This window comes from Pteronotus mesoamericanus, unplaced genomic scaffold, assembly GCF_021234165.1.
Source record: "Pteronotus mesoamericanus isolate MK-2021 breed Mesoamerican mustached bat unplaced genomic scaffold, CSHL_Meso_final contig_263, whole genome shotgun sequence".
NCBI classification, from domain to species: Eukaryota; Metazoa; Chordata; class Mammalia; order Chiroptera; family Mormoopidae; genus Pteronotus; species Pteronotus mesoamericanus.
The window spans coordinates 12584281-12605389 of record NW_026555112.1 but is presented as its reverse complement, the minus strand read 5'-3'; the positions used below and the strand labels follow the sequence as shown (position 1 = coordinate 12605389).

Here is a 21109-nt window from a genome sequence, read left to right as displayed (position 1 = left end):
AAGAACAGAGTACTATTATTTTTATAGTCCCAAGATTCTTTGCAGCCAGTTTCTAGGTTTGTGTAATCTGAGGCAAATACATGTGGATTATAGCTCATCTGAAACACAAATGATTGGGAATAAATGTAGATATTATTAGAAGACGTGTTGCCAGGTTGTGAATTTTCTAACTTAATCTGTTAAATAATTTTAAAATTACAAGTCTAGCTTATGGTTTAAAAAGCATACAAATTATAAAAAATCCTATATTAGACCAACTTAATGATTTTTTTTTAACTCAAAAATTTGAGTTATTTGCAGTGTAGCAGAATAAATAACAGATTCGGCTTTTGCTCAGCAGCCTAGATTCATATCTTGGCTCTGTCATTTATGTATGTGGCCTTGGCCAAATTACTTGGTCTCTCTATGCCTTAGTTTCCTCTTATCTTAAATGAGTTCTGGCTCATAAGTTTATTGTAAAGATGAAATGAGTTAGTGTGTTTAAAAAAAAAAAAAAAGACTTAGAACAGTGCCCGGCGCAGTACGGGTACTCAGTAAATGTTTGGTGCTGCTGTTGTTTGGGGGGGCTTTGGTGGAGAGAGAGTCAGCCAAAGAGATGAAAACCTACACTGATCATCCTCTTGTGAGAAAAAAGTGCACCTGGGTACCATCAAACAGAATTAGCGGCCTCTACTGACATCGCCAACCCGGAGGTAAACGCTGCTGGAACCTAAGAAATGGGCAGAGGGGGGAATAGGTGAAGAGCCATTGCCAGATGCCTACTGCTTATGAACCCTATATAGCCTGTGGGAAATTGCAGCACTGGAAAAACTTGCTTTATTTCATTTGTGTGATCCTGAACATATTGATGCTTGCTATGGCTCTATCACCCTTGGTATCTAGATTTCTAAGTTGATCTATTGCCTTTGACTGTTTTTCTTCTTTGTATTTTAAACCTGAAATTTTCCTCTGGTTTCTTCCTGAATTCTTCCTAACCCGCTACTTTGTTAACCCTAAGGCCTAGGCTAATAAATGTAGAACTTTCTTAAGGATGAGTCAACAGAAAAATCATGGGGCCTATAGATTATAAGAGTACCAGTTCTATGAAGGATTGGAGGAGCTGCCACTCTTCAAAATATATTCATAGAAAAAAAGGAGTTCAGATTAGTGTTTCTAGATTCAAGGGACTATAGTTCTACGACACTTAAAGCCACCAGTGAAAAGGGAATGATCTGAGATGAGGACAACCTGGCGCTGCCCCATGTGCCCTGCCCTCCCCTGTGGCACAGCTTGTCTCCTTGTGAGTATCTGTGAGTATAACAGACTGTCTTTTTAATGGCAGTTGTCTCCTAATCTGTTGGCTTTACCACACCTTAATAATAACCTATATTTTAAAACAGTATGATGAACTTGAAAAAGAAGATTGTTGTTCCCTCTGGATTGCCTTTTTCCATAAAGAGGCAATTTTGTGTTTTGGTTAAGGGTGTAGGCTTTGGACTCAGACCAACAAGATTCACATTTCTGCTGGGTAACCTTGGACAAGTTATTGAACCTCCACAGGCCCCAGTTTCTTTCTAAAACAGGAGTAATAGTACTTAATACTATTTCAAAGTTTAGTAATAGCACTCTTCAGAAGTTTGTGAGAGTAAATTGGGTATTACAAAGCATGCTTAATGTAATGCCTAGCATATAGGCAACTCAGCAAATGTTGACTGTTTTTACTGTTACTCTTGTTAATTTCCAGCTTTTGCACTACTTTTCAAAAATATTGATCTCTTAGGGCCCTCTTGTCTTCTCTCACTTACTATGTATCATCTCTAGCTAAATTCATCTACTCCATGTTTCCATACCTATATGCTACCATATGGATTTGCCACCATACCTATTTTCTAAAAACTCAAATCCATACATTCAAACTAAGCCACTCTCCTGATTTCCAGATACTTTAGGTCTAAGTCATTCATGTATGAGTATTTCACAGGCGCCTGTTAACTACCACCTTCCTCTTTAGTTCTGTTGCTCTGCCATTATTTCATCTTTCAGTTAAGAGCACCACCTAATTGGTCAAACCAGAAATCTAGGAATCATCTTGGCCCATCCATGGCCAACCACTTTCAATCATAAATGGATATTAAATTGACGGCAGGGGGAGGATTTACAAACTAAAGAAATGTTTGTTACATTTGGGAAGAGGGAGAAAGTGTCAGAGGTAGGATAAAGAAAGTTATTTTGCATTTTATATCTTTTTGTACTGTTTGAATTTTTAACTTAAGAATAACAGCAGTAAAATAAAAATCTGTGAAGTTGAGCAGCTGAACTTACTTTCCTTTTGTAAGTAGAAAAGTTAACTTTTTCTTCAATATTCCTAGAGAAAAGTTATTGGCAAAAAAATACTCTTAACTGTGGTGCCTGACACATAGTAGGCGCTCAATAAACATTTGATTAGTGATACATGAACAAATGAAGATTGCCATTTAAATTTCCCTTTTTCTAGCCAAATGATTTTTTTTCCAGTGGAATGCTGTTAGCACTGAGTCATTGGCATTTAGAAAACTGAGCAGATACTTTGTAAGGAGCCAGAATCAGAATTTGGCCAGTAGTTATTACACAAATTGCTTTTCTAAAAGGGTGTACAGCTCTGAGAGTAGCTCTCCTCCTGGGAAAGAGAAGGAGAGAGAGTCCAGAGGGTGCTTCAGGCTTAGCATGAAAAGAGCATTTAGGGTTCTGATGGCTGTTTTCTTCGCCTGATGTAGGTGTTTAGTTGTGGGCCTCTAGCGTAGACATAAGTGTGCCAGTAGCCAAAGGAAACTGCTCAGTGAGATGCCATTTGTGGAAAAGGCTAGAATTATTTACATATCTAGCTTTGCTGGGGTTTTTTCTTATGTTGAGGCCCCAATAGAAATCTTTTAATAAGGAAATTGTGTTATTGGAAAACTGCAGTACAGTTAGATAAACATGAAGTTTGTCTAGACATAATCTCCAAATATGACTAAGTGCTGTAATTATTTTGGTTTTACATAGTGTCAGTGGCTGGTCAAAATTTTAATGCATTAATTTTGATGCAGTTATTTTGAAGTTAACTCATTTCACTCTTAGCCTGTTGAGTTTTTAGATTGAAAGTCTTGAAATATAACTAATTTTCCATTTTGCTTTTTTCTTTTTGCTTTTTTAATCTATCGTTTTCCTAAAATAAGAAATAAATATAAAGACATCTCCTGAACTATTTCCTTTTTGTGAGTTTTTTCAACCTATGATTTCTTATTCTCTAAAACAGGTTTCAGAACCTCTGCACTATGGACAGTTTGAGCGCCATAACTCTGTGGGGCGTGCCCTGTGCACTGTAGGGTGCTGACTAACATCTGTGACCTCTGCCTACTAGATGCCAGTAACAGTGCTCCCCTCCTCAGTGATAACAGCCAAGAATGTCTTCAGACATTGCCAAATGTCCAAGTTGGGGGACGGCGACAAAAATTTACTTTGACTGAGAACTACTGCTCTATAGGACCACACTGGTTTTTTGTTGATTTTTTTTTTTTAACTGGCTTGCTTAATTGTACTTTTAAAACATGGCTCCAGGGGAAGAGAGTTCAGTAGAGTTGGAAGAGGGTGTGGAGGGATCAATGGTAAGGCGAAAAAATACAATATAAATAAATAAATAAAAGGTAAAAAGTAAAAGTACAAATACTGTGATACCAACCTGGGGGCAGGGGAAAGGCATGGCTCCAAAAATCACATAAATTGAGAATTATTTAATTTCAGAAACTTTACATTACTACGTGGAAGGTCAATATGAATGATTGACATTGACAGGTAATAGCCATTTATTTGTACTTCCACTAAGCCTACTCGCTTGAAATCTTGTTACTTTTTCATTTCTTGTCCTCAGTGGGAATATTGAGCAGCCTGGGCATTGTTGCAGGAACTTTGCAAATCCAAATATTTACCCAATGTTGTCTGAATATTTTTTATAAATACATAAAACATCATGTGCACGTTACAGTAGCTGATGCTTTTTGCCATATTCTCTTCAGTAGATATGCAAAGTACCACTACCATTATATGGAAGTTTGCAAAGACTTGAGTATTTTAAAGTTTAATAAGCTTATCTTTTTCCCAGATTAAAGTCATAAGTTGAATTTTCTAAATTTTATATTTTTCTGCCATATTATTATCTTAAATCTTTTATACCAGACTAGGCAACCTAATGTCTGATTTTTTTAAAACTTTGTAATGGGCTTTAAAAGTTATACACGAGAAGAGAGAATAATACAATGAAAGTTCCGGGTACCCTCACCCAGCTTCAGAAGCTGTTGAAATTTTGCCGAAAGGATCATCTGTTCCTCTTTCACCCTCACCTCTTTTCTTGGAGTATTTTAAAGCAAATCTCAGACGTTAACTAATTTCACCTGTAAATACTTCAGTGTACATTTCTAACTGTTAAATACTCTTTCTTAAGAAACCAAAAAGACACAATTACATTACCTAATAAAATGAATAGTAATTCCCTAATATCGTGTGATACTTTGGCTATGTTTGGATTTCCTCAAGTATATCAAAAAATTTCTTCTTATAATTTTTCAAACCAGCATCCAAACAAAATCCTTATGTCACATTTGGATGAAATATCCCTTTAGTCTTTAACAGTTTTCTCTACCTTCTCCAAATTTATTATATCATTTATTTGTTGAAGAAACTGGGTAATTTGACCTTTACACTTTCCATATTTTGAATTTGGCTGACTGTATAGGATAACATGGCATTTGATTTAGCACAGAATTTGGTATTTGAACATACCAATTTTTTTTATCTTGTCTTTCAGAGAACATCATGAGTTTTGTTTTACCCCCTGAAGAAGTTTAAGTATCCTATAGCATTCTTATTTTGTACTTAACAAAGCTGAGACCAAGAGAGGATTTTCCTGAAACATTAGTGGCCTACCCGAAAAGTATCAGATCATTCACTATTTTCCTTGGTACTATTGATAGCTGGGTATACCATAGTCTTATTGGAAGAATCATAAAGTGAAACTTTTTAGCAAGGACCTAACCTGTTTTATTTTGTTTTCTCCCCTGTGCCTAGATATTGCCTGGCACAGAGAAGGTTCAGTTATTATTTATTATTGAATGGGCAGCCCAATTCTTCCACATTTGGCCTATTCTTCCCTCCCTGGGCTAAAAACTGAAAGGTGACAGCTTGTTCTATCTGTAAGGGTTTAAAGCAGTTTAGAAGAAGGAACCTAATCATAAAAGCATTAACCCATCACTTCCATTTCTACACTACTTAATCTTCCTTCTTAAATGCAAACCAACAATAAAGGTATTGGCACTTCTGCAGAAGGTACCATAAATCATAGAGAAAAAAAAGCAATGCATTAGAGTGGTTCAGACTTTATATATCCATTAGTGTGGGGTCTGCTATCTTTAATGGGGAGCATGGAGTACAGGTAGTTTAGGATTTAAATGAGTCAGTTTCTTGAAATCCTTGTTCAACAAAAATGTTGGGATTTCCTGTCTGTTTTTGTTTATTTTTCTTACAAAAAATGTTTCAACCATCAGAACAATCTTGGCACAACCAAAAACTCTTGGCTGTCATTCGTTTAGCAAAATTCTTTCTGGTACTATGATGTGTGTTTTCTGTCAGCTGAAATTTACAGGAATCATTAACCGCAAGGATTTCCTGAGGAGAAGCTCCCACATGCTGTGTCTGAGGTTCTTCATATTTCTTTTGGCAGCAGTAACATTGTTCAATACTATAAAATTATACTTTGAGTTCAGTGCTGATAATTTCTTTTCAAGAAAACAACTTAACTGAAACATTTGTGGTTCTATTTTGCTTGAACCAAGGGGAAAAAAAATTATAATACAGAAAATTACCTATCACCACCTACTCTGCCTCACCCTCCACACACACAAAAAAAGCCCCTTATTAAAACTACCATCAACCTGTAATGATGCCCACTATATGAAACATAGAAATTTCTACATATTAGCCAAAAACCTTCAAATATAGTGATAAAGGCCATTGCAATAAGGAGCCTCACCTTGTGTAGAAGAAAAAATAAATTATTTTATATTGGGCGATCAAGTTTTAATACTAAGACATTAGCTGCCTTTTTTATTCTCGTTCTCCTGTGCATGTACAGAGGAGGAAAAGCTCATCAATAGGGTTTCATATTGCACATTAAAATTAATCTTTTCAAAACTCAAAACTATCACTTGTTGAGTTTTATTATGGCTATTCTTTGATAATACAATTATCAGAAAAGACTATTAAAATACTACCTTTCAAACTATTTATCTGATCAAGGCCTGATTTTCTTTATATACTTCATCCAAGACAATAAGTTGCAACAGAGTGCAGAAGCAAATATAAGAATCCAGCTATTTCCTATTAAGCCAGACAATAAAGAGATTTGCAAAAATCTAAAACAATTTGCTCTTCTCAATTCTTTTAATTTTGGGAAAAAAAATACTTTTCATTAAAATTATTAACATTAATATAGGGGTTGGCAGAAGTAGGTTTACAGTTGTGAGTACACAAAACAGTTTATTCTTGTATTATTATTTATTGATTATTGTACTATTTTCCATACGAACAACTGCAAACCTTTCCCCACCCCTGTATTTGCATTTATTGTTATTTTAAATAACTATTTTTAATTTTTGTTTGAGTTTTTAATATACATATCAATAGCCACATAAACAAATGGTCTTTGGGGCTCTCAATAATTTATAAGACCACAAAGAAGCCTGGAGACCAAAAACTTTAAGAACCGCTGGTCATGATGTGGTTTTCTGAGATCTGTCAAATAATACACAGATTATTTGGCAGTTTCAGGGGGAAAGTGATAGTAATTTATTCTCCAAGCACATTTTTAAAGTATAAAATAATAATTTTACAATAAGCCCCTTTGTATTCTTCAAAGTTGCTCATGTGCCACAAGGTCTGTCCTGGTCAGTTCATCTTGGCTAATGTTCAGTTTACAAACCAAGGATTGTTTGTTTTTCCTTTGTGTTGTCATTGGTTAACTTTTAAATTTCCTCTGGCTGAAAGCATAAAAATAGAAATAAAACAATAAAATGCTACAACTCAGAATACCATCATAAATATAATCAATAGAGTGTTGGTGTTCATTCAGTCCAAGTTTATATGTTAGAAAATGATAGGATTTGCATTAAAGACAAAAAGACAAAAGTGCTTGTATGAAATATGATGATGACTAGAATTACATTTTATTGAACCTGCAGTGCCTCCAATCCCCAGTCTCCAAAGGTTGTCTTCTCTGAAATTTTGTCAAATAGTTACATTAAAGCCATGAAACAAAGCACTGTGATGGTCCGTGGCAAACCAGAATTTTCCAGAACTGTAAAACAGTGCTTTCTAGGATGAAAGTGATGAATTCTGTCACTAACGATGAATGACAAACCAGAACTATTAAGGTATCGTTCATAGTTGAAGAGCACAAATGGGTATGTCATGACTTTGACAAGAAGGTTATAAAACCAGCCAAACGTTTAAAAGTTTTACATTCAGAAAAACAGGAGAATAAATTACTGGTAGAATTACTGTGTGAAATGACACAATTGAACATTACTACTAGCATACAGGATAAACAGTTATAATATTTTTGTGAAATACGCAATAGCAGATGTTCTAGATTATGGTGATTCAAACTGAGTATGTATGCTTAGTTGATATGCAACACATACAGGGTGGGGACAAAAGTAGATTTACAGTTGTGAGTACAAGGAACACAGTTTATTCTTGTATTATTACTTATTAATTATTGTATTATTTATTTGTATTACAACTGTAACCTAATTTGCCCACCTCTGTACATGGAAAACAAAGTATTCATTGTTTCTCTTGTGTATAGTCACTCCCTCCTCCCTCTAAAAAATCAATATTACAGATACTTCATTTGGTTATTTTGTGAACTGTAACATAAACTGGAAAAGGAAGGGACATTGGGGCCAGTGCTGATACAACATTACAATTTGAATAAAAAGAAATTTGGTCCCATTCCCACTCCCCAGTCCTTTTCCCGGAGAATAGTTCGCACTTGAGTGTGCCTCATTAGTTTGTTAGTTCGACCAAGTCCTTAATTAGAACAGGAGTCAGCAAACTAATACTATTGGGTCAGATCTGTTCCCTCTTCCATGCCTGTGTTTATATGACTGGTGAGTAAGGATGGTTTTTACGTTTTTAAGTGGTTAGGTAAAAAAAATCAAAAGAATGGTATTTTGTGACACATGAAAATTTTAAGAAGTTAAATATTTTCATAAATAAAGTTTTATTAGAACGTAACGGCACTCATTGGTTTTTGTATCATCTATGGCTGCTTTTCACACTAGCAGCCGAGTTGAGACACAGGCCATATGGCCTGCAAAGCCTAAAATATTTACTATCTGGCCTGTTATAAAAACAGTATAACTCCACTTTGATCCATCTTATTTATTGTTCTTCCCCATGGGAGTTCATCTGAAGAAAATATTCTACTGCCTTAAAAACAAGTTTGGTTTTTTTTAAAGTATGTAAACTTTTCCAAAGGTCAGCCCAAATGAACTAACATTCTTTTTCTTTTGCCACACTGATGGCTCACAGTTCAGTTTGAAAATACAGATTGAGTAATTGAAGGCAATATTTGAAGATCCATTACGGGTGATGTAAAGATTAACCATTTGTGCCACCAGAGATTTTAAATCTGATAAAGGTATCCTCCTTATAATGTTTTTTACATATTTTTCTCAAAAGAGATTAAACATAGTTGCAAAAAGAAGGCATTTTTACTCATCTTCTTGCTCTCTTAAATTGAGAGTAATTAAAATGCTACCAGTCCAGCAAATTCTCACTCTTCCTCATTTTTCCAAGCTCAAGGATATGTTTCCTGAAAGTGTTGGTCTAATTTAGGTGTTCCTCTGTTTTCATAGCAACTAGTATACTCCCGTAATTATTCATTTGCTTGATATCTTTGCACTCAAGTGTAAGTAAGCTTTGGTGTCTTCCTCTTTAGACACAGAAGGGACTCTAATTTTAGGTACTATGGTATATTTCAGAGGTTGGCTTTGGGATTAGATGTATCGTGATTTGTTTAGCTGAGTGAATCTGTTTCCTAAACAGTGAAATGGGAATAACAATAGTGATGATGATGATGATGATACCTTTTAATAGTTTGCTGTGAACCTTAACTGAGATCATGCATGTAAAATGCTTAGTTAAGCTTTTGCGACATAGTACTATGGCAGCTGTGTTGCTCTTTGTTTTGGTGGTGGTTGGTGATTTTAAATATTAAATATCTGGTTGAGTGGAATCAAGATTTATTTTCAAACATGTCACCAACCTTGTACTTAAGAGAAGGCTAAAAGTTAAAATTAAAGCTTGCAGTTTATCCAGAAAGAGTTGTCTCATAGATTTTCATACAATAGCAGTAGTGATATTTCTTTTTGATGGGATTGGGGTGATATTTTTTTTTTCATTTTTTCCAAAACCTGCTCTCTTTTCACAAAGCTTATGTAAAGTATAAATTGAGTGCTTACTCTGTGTCAGGGACTGTTCTACGTGCTTTATATTTATGAACTAGGTATTATTGTCGCTATCTTTAGTTGAAACAGCTGAAGCATGAAAGGATTATAAATTGCCATAGTTACCCAGCTAGTAAGAGGCAGAGTTGGAATTTGAACCTGTAGTCTAGCTCCAGAGTTTGTCTTTAACCACTATGTTCTAATGCTTTTATTAGACACACTGTCTTTCATTTGCCATGTGCTTGTACATGAGCTTATCTTAGGTAACTTTCTTGGAGTTTTTTTCTTTCAGTGCTGTGTATTATATGTATTATCTATAATATAATAATGTATAGTTGTGCTTGATTGAATCAATGAATATGATAGTATGGTAAATTATTATTAAATCAGTACAATCGTTGCCTAATTTTTCTTGGCTTCAATTAATAACTTTTTCACTTTAGGTCCTCTTAGGAGCTATCTATAGCCAGCACAAAAATTTGGGCAAAGTATTTTCTTAACAAATCTATTATATTCCTAAATTAATTTTTTCCTTAGTGGTACTCACTCAGAAATATCGGTGTGTTTTATTTAGAGTTTTCCCCTTTTTTGGGTCCCTCTATTAAACTGTTAGTTGCTATTTTAGCATTGTGGCATAATTCAGCTCTTTATAGATTAAGCCTTAAAGAGTTTGGGCATACTGATCACGGTAGTGAAGTTTGGTTATTGAATTTGGCCTCTAAAACTTGAAATGATGATGGTGTTAAAATTTGTTTTATTTTATGTCTCTATCAGAATTCTCCACTCTACCAGTACTTACAGGATTTGGGACACACGGACTTTGAAATATGTTCTTCTCTGTCACCAAAACCAGAAAAATGCTCAGTGACAGAGGGACAAGAAAAACCTGTAAGAACCCTGCCAAAAGTAAGAAAACATTCTCATTCTCTATGACTTAATCTTTTGTTCTTTACCTTACAAAAAACAAAAACAAAAAAATCTCCATGTCCTCCCAGTCACTGGTAAGACTTTATTTTTTATTCATCAGTAGTACAAAACTGCCTGTTTAAATAAACATGAATCCTTGCTGTGTTGGACTATTTCATGGGTGATTTGTATAGTAAATGGAAATGAACATGGTTGAAGATCAAAATATATTATTTATTTAAATATTGAAGTTATCTAGAGAGGACCAGAGAAGTGTACTAAAACCTTAATAGAGAACCCAACTTCTAGGACTCATATATTGACTGGAAATATTTTTTCTTTAAATATATTTCTTAAAAGAGCACAAATTATAAGAAGCAAATTGATATTTCATAAATAGTTTCAAGGATACCTCAATTTCTGATCCCCTTTATGTCTGCAGTATTATGTACTTTTATATACCTCACAATTGATGTACAGCATTATGAAGCTAGGATACTAGAACAATCTCAATTAATTATGTTCTATAAAGTTTATTAGCCTAATACATTCATTTCTGTTTTCTTAGATATATTAAAATAGAAAATATTCTAGTACATTTCATTTTTAATACACAGAATTCAAATTTAGTAAGAAGTATAGCCAGATTACTTAATTTTTTGAGCTAAGTCTAGTTAATCAATGTTTTATTACAAGACTCAGTTATTTTCAGGAAATGGCTTTGAAAGTTTTCAATTACTCATTTACTCTGTGGTGATGGAGGTCTTTTCTCCTGTTATTCTTTGAAAAATCCTAAAATGTGAGGTAACCAAGCTGGGCTCATTTGCAACAGCAGATTAAATACCAGAGAAATGGTTTGGGGGTTTTTTTGTTTTCTTTATTGTTTATGACTAACACCCACAGGATGAGAGTTGGGGAGTTAGAGCTCACATGGTTCAGAGCCAGTTTACTGTCCTCTGTACTTAAATCCTTCCTTTTCCTTGCCCTTTTCAAATATGAATGTCCCTGGGAAGAGTTTTGAAAGGAAAACCTAAAGATATATTTGATAGATTATTTATAAATTAAAACTTGTATTTGCAATTACTTGGTGAAAAAAGACAAAGACCCAAGGGATAATCTTGAGGCAGAGCATGCACGCTGCCTGGGGGGGGGGCGGGGGGGGGAGCGCGGAGGTGCGGGGGTAAGAGTGTGGGGGCACAAATCTGTGTTTTATAGATGTTCAGTCTTTTCATTTATGACAAGTATTTTTACGTGTAGAAATGCTGCTATTAATTTATAAATAAATAAAATAAGAGTTTAAAATTTCATCCCCTCAAAAATCAAGGAACAGTAAAAAGCATAGCCAGAGAGTGTTTTTCAAAATTACCACATGTCTAGAAAGTTTGTTTAGTCTTCTTCTTACATAATTCAGCTGTATGAGCTATATTTTTCTAAAAGAGAGTTTTTCTAAATCTGGGGCAACTAAATTTTAGAAAATTACTATACTATTTAGTTCCTTCTCAGTGGATATATTTTTAGAATTGCCCTCAAAATTCTGTTCAAACTTTGAAGTTTCTTTGGAAAGCAAAATTTTTTTTGTATAATATGAATTCATAATGAAATGGTCCTTAGCACTAATACCCTTTTATAACTTGATTTTTTAATGTGATTTTTAAGTGCTTACTGAGTAGTCTACTGGTTTTCTCACCATGAATATATTTATTGTCTACATATTTTTCTGGTTTCTTTCCCTGTGATGATGATGATGATGATGATGATGATTTTTTTAAAGAATCACTGGCCTGCCTCTAAGTAGTTTTAATCCTTAAGCTTTTGGAAGTGGAATCAATCAGAAGGCAAAAGTGCAGGATAATCATTTTTCAACACTTCTCTTATAAACGCATACTTAAGATTCTTCTTTGAAGTAAAATAGGCTGTTTACTGATTACAAGGTTATTTCTGAGTTGCAGAGACTCCATGTTTTTCCCAGTATTCCTCCATGCAATCTTGGCTGCCACAATCAGACAAAACTCCTGAGAACCCTTTTTTTTCTTTTTCTTTTTTTTGCATCTGCACTAAAACCTTAGTGATTAGCAGACAGTAACTGCTTCAGGTCTGTCAAATAGATGCATTTCCTGTGTTTACTCTTAAATGTTCCCTCTGTAAAGTTTAACATCAGTCCTCTTCTCTGCTTGGTCTGTTTTCTCTGAGAGACCCCCCTCTACTCTCTTGCTTTCACTGGCTATTCATGTCCATTCTCCATCTTCACGGAGCCCCAGATGTTAGACATTTCCACCTACCTGTGCCCCAGGAAGCCCCAGATTTAACATATCTAGAACTATAGCTTCTTTCCTTAGCACCCCACAAAGTTTTTTTATACATTTCAAATTACTACCCTCTTAGTTATCTTACAACTTCCCACCACTCCCTCATTGATTTGGTCACAGAATGATACATCAGTTTCTGTGTCTCTAAAATCTAACCCTAATCATTACCATTTTTCTATCCTAGTACAGGCCTATATATGGATATTATTTAACTGGCTACAGTCATGCCCTGCCAGTACAGCCTCTGCACTATTGCTAGTTTTTTTCTAAAATGCTGATTTGTTGTTGTTGTTGTTTCGCTCTTACATAAAAATGTTAGGTGACTCCTTACAGCCTACAGGGTAAAATCTAAAGTATGGTGGCATATGAGACCAAAGTTCTTTAAAACCTGTCTGAGTGTACTTTTTTAAGTTTATTACAATCCCCTCAAGTCTCAGCTGTCCCAAACTATGCCACCAGCCCCACAGCGTGTTCTTCCATGGCTCTGTCCTGTAATCCTCCTGTTCCCTTGCCTGAGTATTATAACCTCCTTTGTTAAATTTCTACTCATCTGTGAGGGTTTAGTTCCAGTGTTAGCTCCTCTTGGCCTCTTCTTTTTCCACACTTTTTCAGACTATACATTGGTTTGTAATTAGTTGTACTGTCTCTTCTGTACTAAGTTCTTAACAACAGTTACATGTATTCATCTCTGTTCCCATAACCCTTTTTCAATACCTGGGATATAGTGATCACTCAGTGAATGTAAACTCCATTTCCTGGCATGCTTAGGAAATGGACTGTTAAAGTATATTGAATTTTCGAGTGATTCAGTAATATACTTTTTATTTCAATGAGATGGTTTTTCTAAAATTAAATTTTCTTTCTGCCTTAGTATTATGGAATGAAATGTTCTTAATATCTGAGAACTTGGAGAGAACCCTATGGTTTTCATCTGAAATATATACCATCATCATCTTGACATAGATAGTTTATTGTACCCAAGATAAATGGGCTGCATCAGAATGACTTTTGACTGCTTATTGAAAATCACATTTTCAGGTCTTATTCCAAACTTACTGAATCTAAACCTTTAGTTTGGATGCTCAGGCATATGTTTCTAACTAAAATACAATCCAGGTGATTTTGATGTACAAGTAAATTTGGGAACTAATAAGGAGGCTGAGAGATACTGACAAAGCATATAATCTGGATGATTTTCTCCATTTTCCTGATAAAAATTGTGATTAATTAGACATAAGTGATTTGATGTGTTTCTGTTGCCTGGGTGTGGTTTAATGATCCTGTACAATGTCATTCATCTCCTCCAGCAAGGCATTCTGTTAAAAGTGGCTGAAACCATCAAAAGCTGGATTTTTTCTCAGTGCAATAAGAAAGATGACTTACTTCATAAATTGGTAAGTGTTCTTTTTACCTTTTTTGTCAATTTTCAGAGCTCTAGTTTATTAATGAGAGAGTTAACGAATCAGAATTTGTCTTACTACTGATTTGGGCAGTGACTGATTTTGATTAGAAATTCTGGGCAGTTCTTCAAAAGGAGGCACTCCACTTTATGAATTTTTAAATAGAGTTGTTTCTATCACCCAAAAAAAAAAAATTCTTCAATAACTGGGGATCTTTAAATTTGGACTCAATAGTATTATTTCATAGTTCTAAGAGGTTATTAGCCACTTAGAATAAAGTAGTCTGGTAGTTATTGAAACTTTATTTGTTAGATTACTAATTTCCTGCTGCCATCTTCCTCCATTGGCAGCTATTTCTGTCAGTAGGGAAGGGAATAGGAATATATCCATTAATGGGATCTTCTCCCTTTTTCATTGGGAACTTGACTGTCTCTATCCTTATCCCACATCCAATGATTACAAAGTTTGGGCAAAAAAAAAAAAATCAAAAGTGGTTCCTCCCTAATTTATATATCATTAGTCTAACAGCTTCAGATTTATTTTATTAATTTATTTACCATTCTCTGACAACTTCATATGTAAAATTTGGTCTTCTGGGACTGGTAAATCACAGAATTTTCCAAAGACTTGGAATAGTCAACATGGAGTCTTTGCGATTCCTGTAAAGGTTGGTTTTTTACTTCTCGCTGCTGCAGTATATCTTGTTTGACCTCTTGACCCCCAAGAGCGAGTAGTACTTTAAGTTTTTACAGCATAACAATACAAAATTGAAGTTATGGTGTTCTTCTCATGGTTCTCAGTAGGAGTAAGCAGGTTACAAGTAAGCAGGTTTTCAGGATCTTCTGCTGGCCTGTGACCCCAACTAATAAGATAATAGTATTTTCATAAATTATTGTTTATAAAGAAATGTTTACAAAGTGCTTTTACATTTTGATTTGGTAATCTAAACACTGTAAGGTTTGGTGCATTTTACTTGTTGGAAATCTTGAAGTTCAGACAGCTCAGTTTGGTTTAAGAATACCTAAGTGAACTGTTCAAGAGTGTTCAGCTAGAAAATGGTGGAGTCGAAATTTGTATTCAGATCTCCTGGATTTCAAAGCCCACACTCTTTATTACAATGTACTACCTTTCTGCTTTGAGTATTATGTTTCGACTGACTAAAATTACTGTCTTAGCAATCCAAAAGGGCAAGTTCTCTGTTCAGGGTTTCATCTTTATAGGTGTGTTGAAAAGGTCAGTGAAGTATCTTGTCATCTACATAGAATATCAGCTTTCTCCAGGGGGAGCCATTCTCCTTCTTCAGTGATACTAGGACTATGGTAAGGTATACGGATCCACATACATTTTTCTATGGTTTAATCATAGTTTGTATAGTCCTGATCTTTTCATTCTTGGTTCTTTGTCACTGGCCACATGTTTAATGCTGTGCTTCACTATAAAGTGCCAGTTTCTATATGTATCCCTCTGTGCTTATATTGTGGAGAATTGTAGGAAGCACATACCTAAGAAATAGTTTACTGGTGATGGAACAAGGCATTGCCCAGTTGGCTTCTGGCATGAGATTGCTTGGTTTGAAACATATTTGAAATTTTGTTAGCTATACAGCTATCAAACTGGCAATTGCTCCGTGATATGGGAACATTTTCCCATTGTTCATTTTTATTACAGTAGTACTTTTATCCTTAAAGATTAAAAAAAGTCCTTTATAGCAACTATGGTAACAGTGATATTAGCACTTTTAAAGCACTTTTTAGCCTATAAAGTGCTCTCACATGTTATCTCATTTGATCCTCATCAGCTTTATGAAATGGTATTATACATTAAAAAGTGTGTAAGATCATTGAAGTGTATCGACACATGAATAATTCGTTCCCTTCTCCATCCCTAGGGACAAAAATAGAAGTCTCTTTATTCTTTAGCTGTGCTTTTCATTCCTTTTCATTCCACCCAGGCAGAAATCCTTTTTTCTACTTAGATCCTAAAAAGATCCCTATTTTCTGTCATATCAAATCCAGTTAATCACATCAGCATCAAGAGTCTGCATAATTTGTCCCTAATCTACCTTTATAGCCTTATCCACCAATATTTTCATCAGCCAACTAAGTCTTCCTTTTCCTTTATCCATACCTGTTCTGTATGTCTATGTTTGTGTAATTTTACTGTGGTGGAATTCCTTCCATTTTTCTATTACTGGAGACTTTTCAATAAGCAGTCCTATCCCTTCACCAAGGCCTTTCCTAGAAACTTCAGCCCATTCATTGATCTCTTATTTTCTACAGTTACCTAGTAGTAATTATCTATGCTATGATCTGTAAGTTTTTGTATTATATATGCTTTTCTTTATTATATTTTAATTATTTCATGTGTACTAACAACACTAGCAGCTAACACTTATTTAGGGTTTACTGTGCACCATGCAGTCTTGGTATTTTACAAATATTAACTTATCTAATTCTTACAACCACCCTGTGAAGTTGGTACCAATTATTTTTCAGATGAGGAAACTGGAACAGAGAGGGTGGGGTGTATTTAAGGGTAAAGGAGGCCAAATCTACGGTGACAGAAGATGATTAGACTTTGGGTGGTGGGCACACAATGCGATATACATATTATGTATCATAAAAATGTACACTTGAAACTTACAAGGCCCTATTGACCAGTATCACACCAATAAATTTACATTTAAGAAAAGGAAACTGGAACAGAGAGGTTACTCACCTCCTTAAGTTGCTGAACCAGGATATAAACCTAGATACTAATTAGTTTGTGGTATTCAAACTTGCTGAGGGTGAACCAAAGTTCACAAAGTGCAACTCCCTGCAACACAGAGCACTCAGCTGTTCAGATGGTATCTACTAATATTTAAGTCCATTGGAATTGTTATCTTTTGAATTTCATGTGTTTGTGTCTTGGACCTGAGTCCAAACAGGTCTATTGTAACATGTTTCTTAATTTAGCAGGTACCTATTTCCCCAGTATTTTCATTGCCATATTGCAACACGGTTTCCATATTTTCTGCAGTTCTTATTTTTATAATTAAAGAGTAATATTTTACAATTTATCCTTAAGAAAAACTTCATTCATTAATCTCAGTTTTATGGCTGTAATTATCAGAATATAGTTCAACTTCTTCCTTTATAGAGGCAATCTAATAACTAAGATAATATTACTTTTATTATTTGGAGTGTCTTGGTACCTTGTAAGTTAATTTGCATGTGTCGATGATTGTAGATTATTAGTTTGTCACCCTCTTGAATCAGACATTCCCAAAGCTATTAATACTGTGTCAGAGCACATTGGTTTTGGGTACACATTATCCCAATTTTGGAGATATGTCTGATGCCCAGGAATGGTGTTGAAGAAAGTGAGTACCTGATTAAGCAGCATGTCTGTAAAAGGTTCTGTGAAGAAGGAACACTCTCTTGGTGTTACTATCTTTTCTCCTCTCTATGAGCCTTAGCCTTCATGTAGTAAGGCTTTTTTAAACTTACCCATATATAGGTATGCAGAGGTCTCATAAAATGTATGATTTAAAACATTTGTAAAAAAAAAAAAAAAAAGCTTAATTTTTTAATACTTGTATTTGAATGTGTCCATGTCTGATTGGGGATTCCAAACCAAATAGTAAGACCAATATGTGAAGTTTATTTCAAAGATTACTTGAATATCTACCATGCTCTACTTCCTACCCCTGTTGCTTCGTCCTGCCCTGCACCCAAAGGTAGTACAAAGTGAGTTGTGCTGCTCTCTATGAAATTGGGGTGGGACATCAAATAATTAAGTGGTTTCCAGTGTTAGAATCAGGACTGTAAGAAGGAGGAGGAGGCAGTTCAAATATGAAACATAAAAGTCCTGCTGAGGTAGGTCTATGCAGAGTGTGCCAGTAGATGGTGAGAAAGTCACAATAAATGTATCAAAATAGGCCTAATTTTTTTTTAAGATTTTATTTATTTTTAGGGAGGGGAAGAGAGGGAGAAAGAGAGGAAGAGAAACATCAATGTGTGGTTGTGTCTCGAGTGCTCGCTACTGGGAACCTGGCCTGCAACCCAGGCATGTGCCCTGGCCGGGAATCAAACCGACAACCTTTTGGTTCACAGGCTGGCGTTCAATCCACTGAGCCACATCAGCCAGGGCAAAATGAGCCTAATATTAAAAGTATTGTTTTTCTTCTCTAACAGTGCTGTATAACCCATGATCAATTTTGATATATGGAGCACTGCATTCCTATTAAGTCCCCATTATGAGCAGCTAGGGCTGGACTCTGTGGTGTGGGAATGATTAAGGAGCTCAAACCCACTGCTTTCAAATTCTGTACCTTATTCTTTTAATTGCTAAAGACTTTGTCCTTTAAAAGTTCTCTTTATTTTTATCTTATAATAGGATAAGTCTATTCCTAAATTATATATAAGAATAAAACCTTAAATTTTCTGGTAGAGCAGAATATATACAGTGAAGCAAAAATCAACTACCAGAGACTTAGGCTTTGAAATCAGACTTCTGGAAAGTTACTTAATTTCTTTGGGCCTCATTTTTCTCCTTTTATAGAGTGGAGCGAAGGATAATAATGTACATCACAGGGTTACTGTGAGAATAACCTGTCCACTTGTACGTTGCTACCTCATCTCTTACCTCTCTACCATGTACACTCTGCATGAAACTAATATTGATGACTTGCAGTTCTAAAGAAGCTTTTATTCCATCTCATCTGACTCTTTCAACTCTTGCATCTGGTCGGTCCTTGTTCCTACTTTAAGACTCAGCTCAGGCATTACCTCTTTTACTTTCTCTGACTTAATTGCAAGTTTTGGTCACTCTATGGCATTTTCATAATATCCTTGGTATACCTCATTGCACTTCTTTGCACATTATGTTGTAACTCTTTACTTTTTAGTCCTTCATTAAACTGTGAATTGTGTAAGAGTAGAGACTTGTATGTCTTGTTCAATTTTTTTTGTGTTTTGGTGTCAAGCATGGTACCTGGTACGTATAAGATATTTTTTGATAGATGTATAGAAGGAAAAAAGGAAGGAATAAATGAGCTGGTATATGTGAAAGCATTTTGCAAACTATAAATGCTATACACATTAGTGTGGTTTGACATTAAATTCCTTAATGATGTATTTTTAATATCTAAATGTTCATTTTTAGAAGGCCTTGACCCTGCTGGTTGTACTGTTACAGTATCCAGGGACAGCATCTTATGTTACCAAGTTATATTTTCCATGTGTGTTCCAGCATTTAATTAATTGAGCTTAACTAGGCAGGCTTATTAATCTGTAGTTACATCACATATTTTTATTAAAAATTTATTATTTCACATCTGGTGGCTCAATAATAACCACCTCAGTTTTTATTGTTTCACATTTACAGTGGAAAAAGAAACCATACATTATACGCAAGATAGATTGGACAGTTGTTTCTTCTTCTTGGAGTTTATACTGAAAATAAACACCTCTAAATTTTATTAGCACTTTAGGAGCTTAGCATTTAATGCAAAATTATGTATGCATTAATACCTTTCTTCTGGTCTGTTAATGGCAAGGATATTGGATTCCGACTCGACTCACTACATACCATCCTGCAACAGGAAGTCCTGTTACAAGAGGATGTGGAGCTGATTGAGCTACTTGATCCCAGTATCCTGTCTGCAGGGCAACCTCAACAACAGGAAAATGGACACCTTCCAACACTGCGCTCTCTGGCAATCCCTAATATTTGGTACTGTCCAGAAAACATCTATCCTTTGCTTACATATAGAGTATTTTCGGACGAAATCCATCATCATGCTCCCTATTGTAAAAGTATTATAAATATTCCATACATTGTAGCATAGTAATTAATTATATGCCAGGGGTTTTTGGGGCGTTTTTTTTTTGAAGTACGTTTCTGAAGTAAATACTATTTAAAGTGAAGCTGGGAAAAAAATCCACTTTCAACTCAGTATTATTAGTTCTGAATTTAACAGCCCAACAACAGGTATGACGTACCAAACAGGATCTGTCTTACCCGTATACTTATGCACACATGTGCATGCAGGCCTAGCCAGTTCTTTGTTTCTTTACAATTAATAGATTATATCATAATCACATTGTAGAGACAAGGGTAGGATGGGACATGGTGATAAACAGTCACCTCTTGCTTTGTTGGCTGAGAAGAGATCATAGGGAACATAGTTTAATGATTTATGCTATCCTAAAACTTTTCAACAACTTCAAATATTTAGATCTAATAAAGAAGTCCAAGGATAATCCATTTTAAAAAAAGAAAGAAAGAAGAATGGTAAGAAGGGATTATATATACACAGAACTGTTCATGTACTCTTCCTGTTAAGTATGATTTATTAAATGAGCTAAATCATTGCACAAACTGTTCCAGGTTATATAGGCAATTACATTCATTGGCCTCAGTGTTCTGAATTTATCTGTCACACTGACAACTGCTTCCTATTTCTAACATAGCAAAGTATGATGTTTTCCAAACATGTATCACTCAGATATCATGATGAAGTAAAACATCATTTCCTGTAAAAATATGAGAACTGAAGGGGCTGCTAAAAGGAACCATAGGTTTTAAGAATTTTAGAACTTTATTTTCAAGTTTTCTTTAGCCACAATTGTGATTAAGCAACTATGAGGCCTGTAAATACTTACAGACTTTTGTGTTACTACATACAAGTAGATGGTGAGAGTTTGTTCTAAAAGTAAAGGATGCCATGGGAAATAAGGGCAGGCAAATATTTATTAAGCACTCTTATATGTGACTTTCTGTGAAGTTTGACTGTATCGTTGTTTTTCAGACACATCTCTATTTTCACCTTTTTCTAATGTATACACATTTTCATCAAAGCCTTCATTGCTTAAAAGATATGTTTTATTCTATAGATTTGTAATTGACCTAAGTAAAAATATTTTACACACATTTTTACTTCAGTTAAAGCAGTGTCAAAGTACAAACCTTGGCCATATTATAGTCTGCAATATAAGTATGTGTATTCCAG

The 21109-nt window shown here is 34.8% G+C and overlaps 1 protein-coding gene across 8 annotated transcripts in view; it reads left to right on the top strand.

Annotated features, from left to right (window-relative positions):
• VEZT (vezatin, adherens junctions transmembrane protein) overlaps positions 1-21109 on the top strand; it is a 61735-nt gene that overhangs the window by 16958 nt on the left and 23668 nt on the right. For 5 of the 8 annotated variants that reach the window (XM_054574686.1, XM_054574687.1, XM_054574685.1 and 2 more), the window contains exons 2-4: positions 10275-10406; positions 14020-14106; positions 19655-19830. In XM_054574686.1, coding sequence (XP_054430661.1) covers positions 10275-10406; positions 14020-14106; positions 19655-19830 — 395 coding nt within the window. Of the gene's footprint in view, positions 1-8546; positions 8693-10274; positions 10407-14019; positions 14107-19654; positions 19831-21109 lie in introns of those variants that run through there. The other 3 variants (XM_054574690.1, XM_054574688.1, XM_054574689.1) reach the window with 2 other exon arrangements.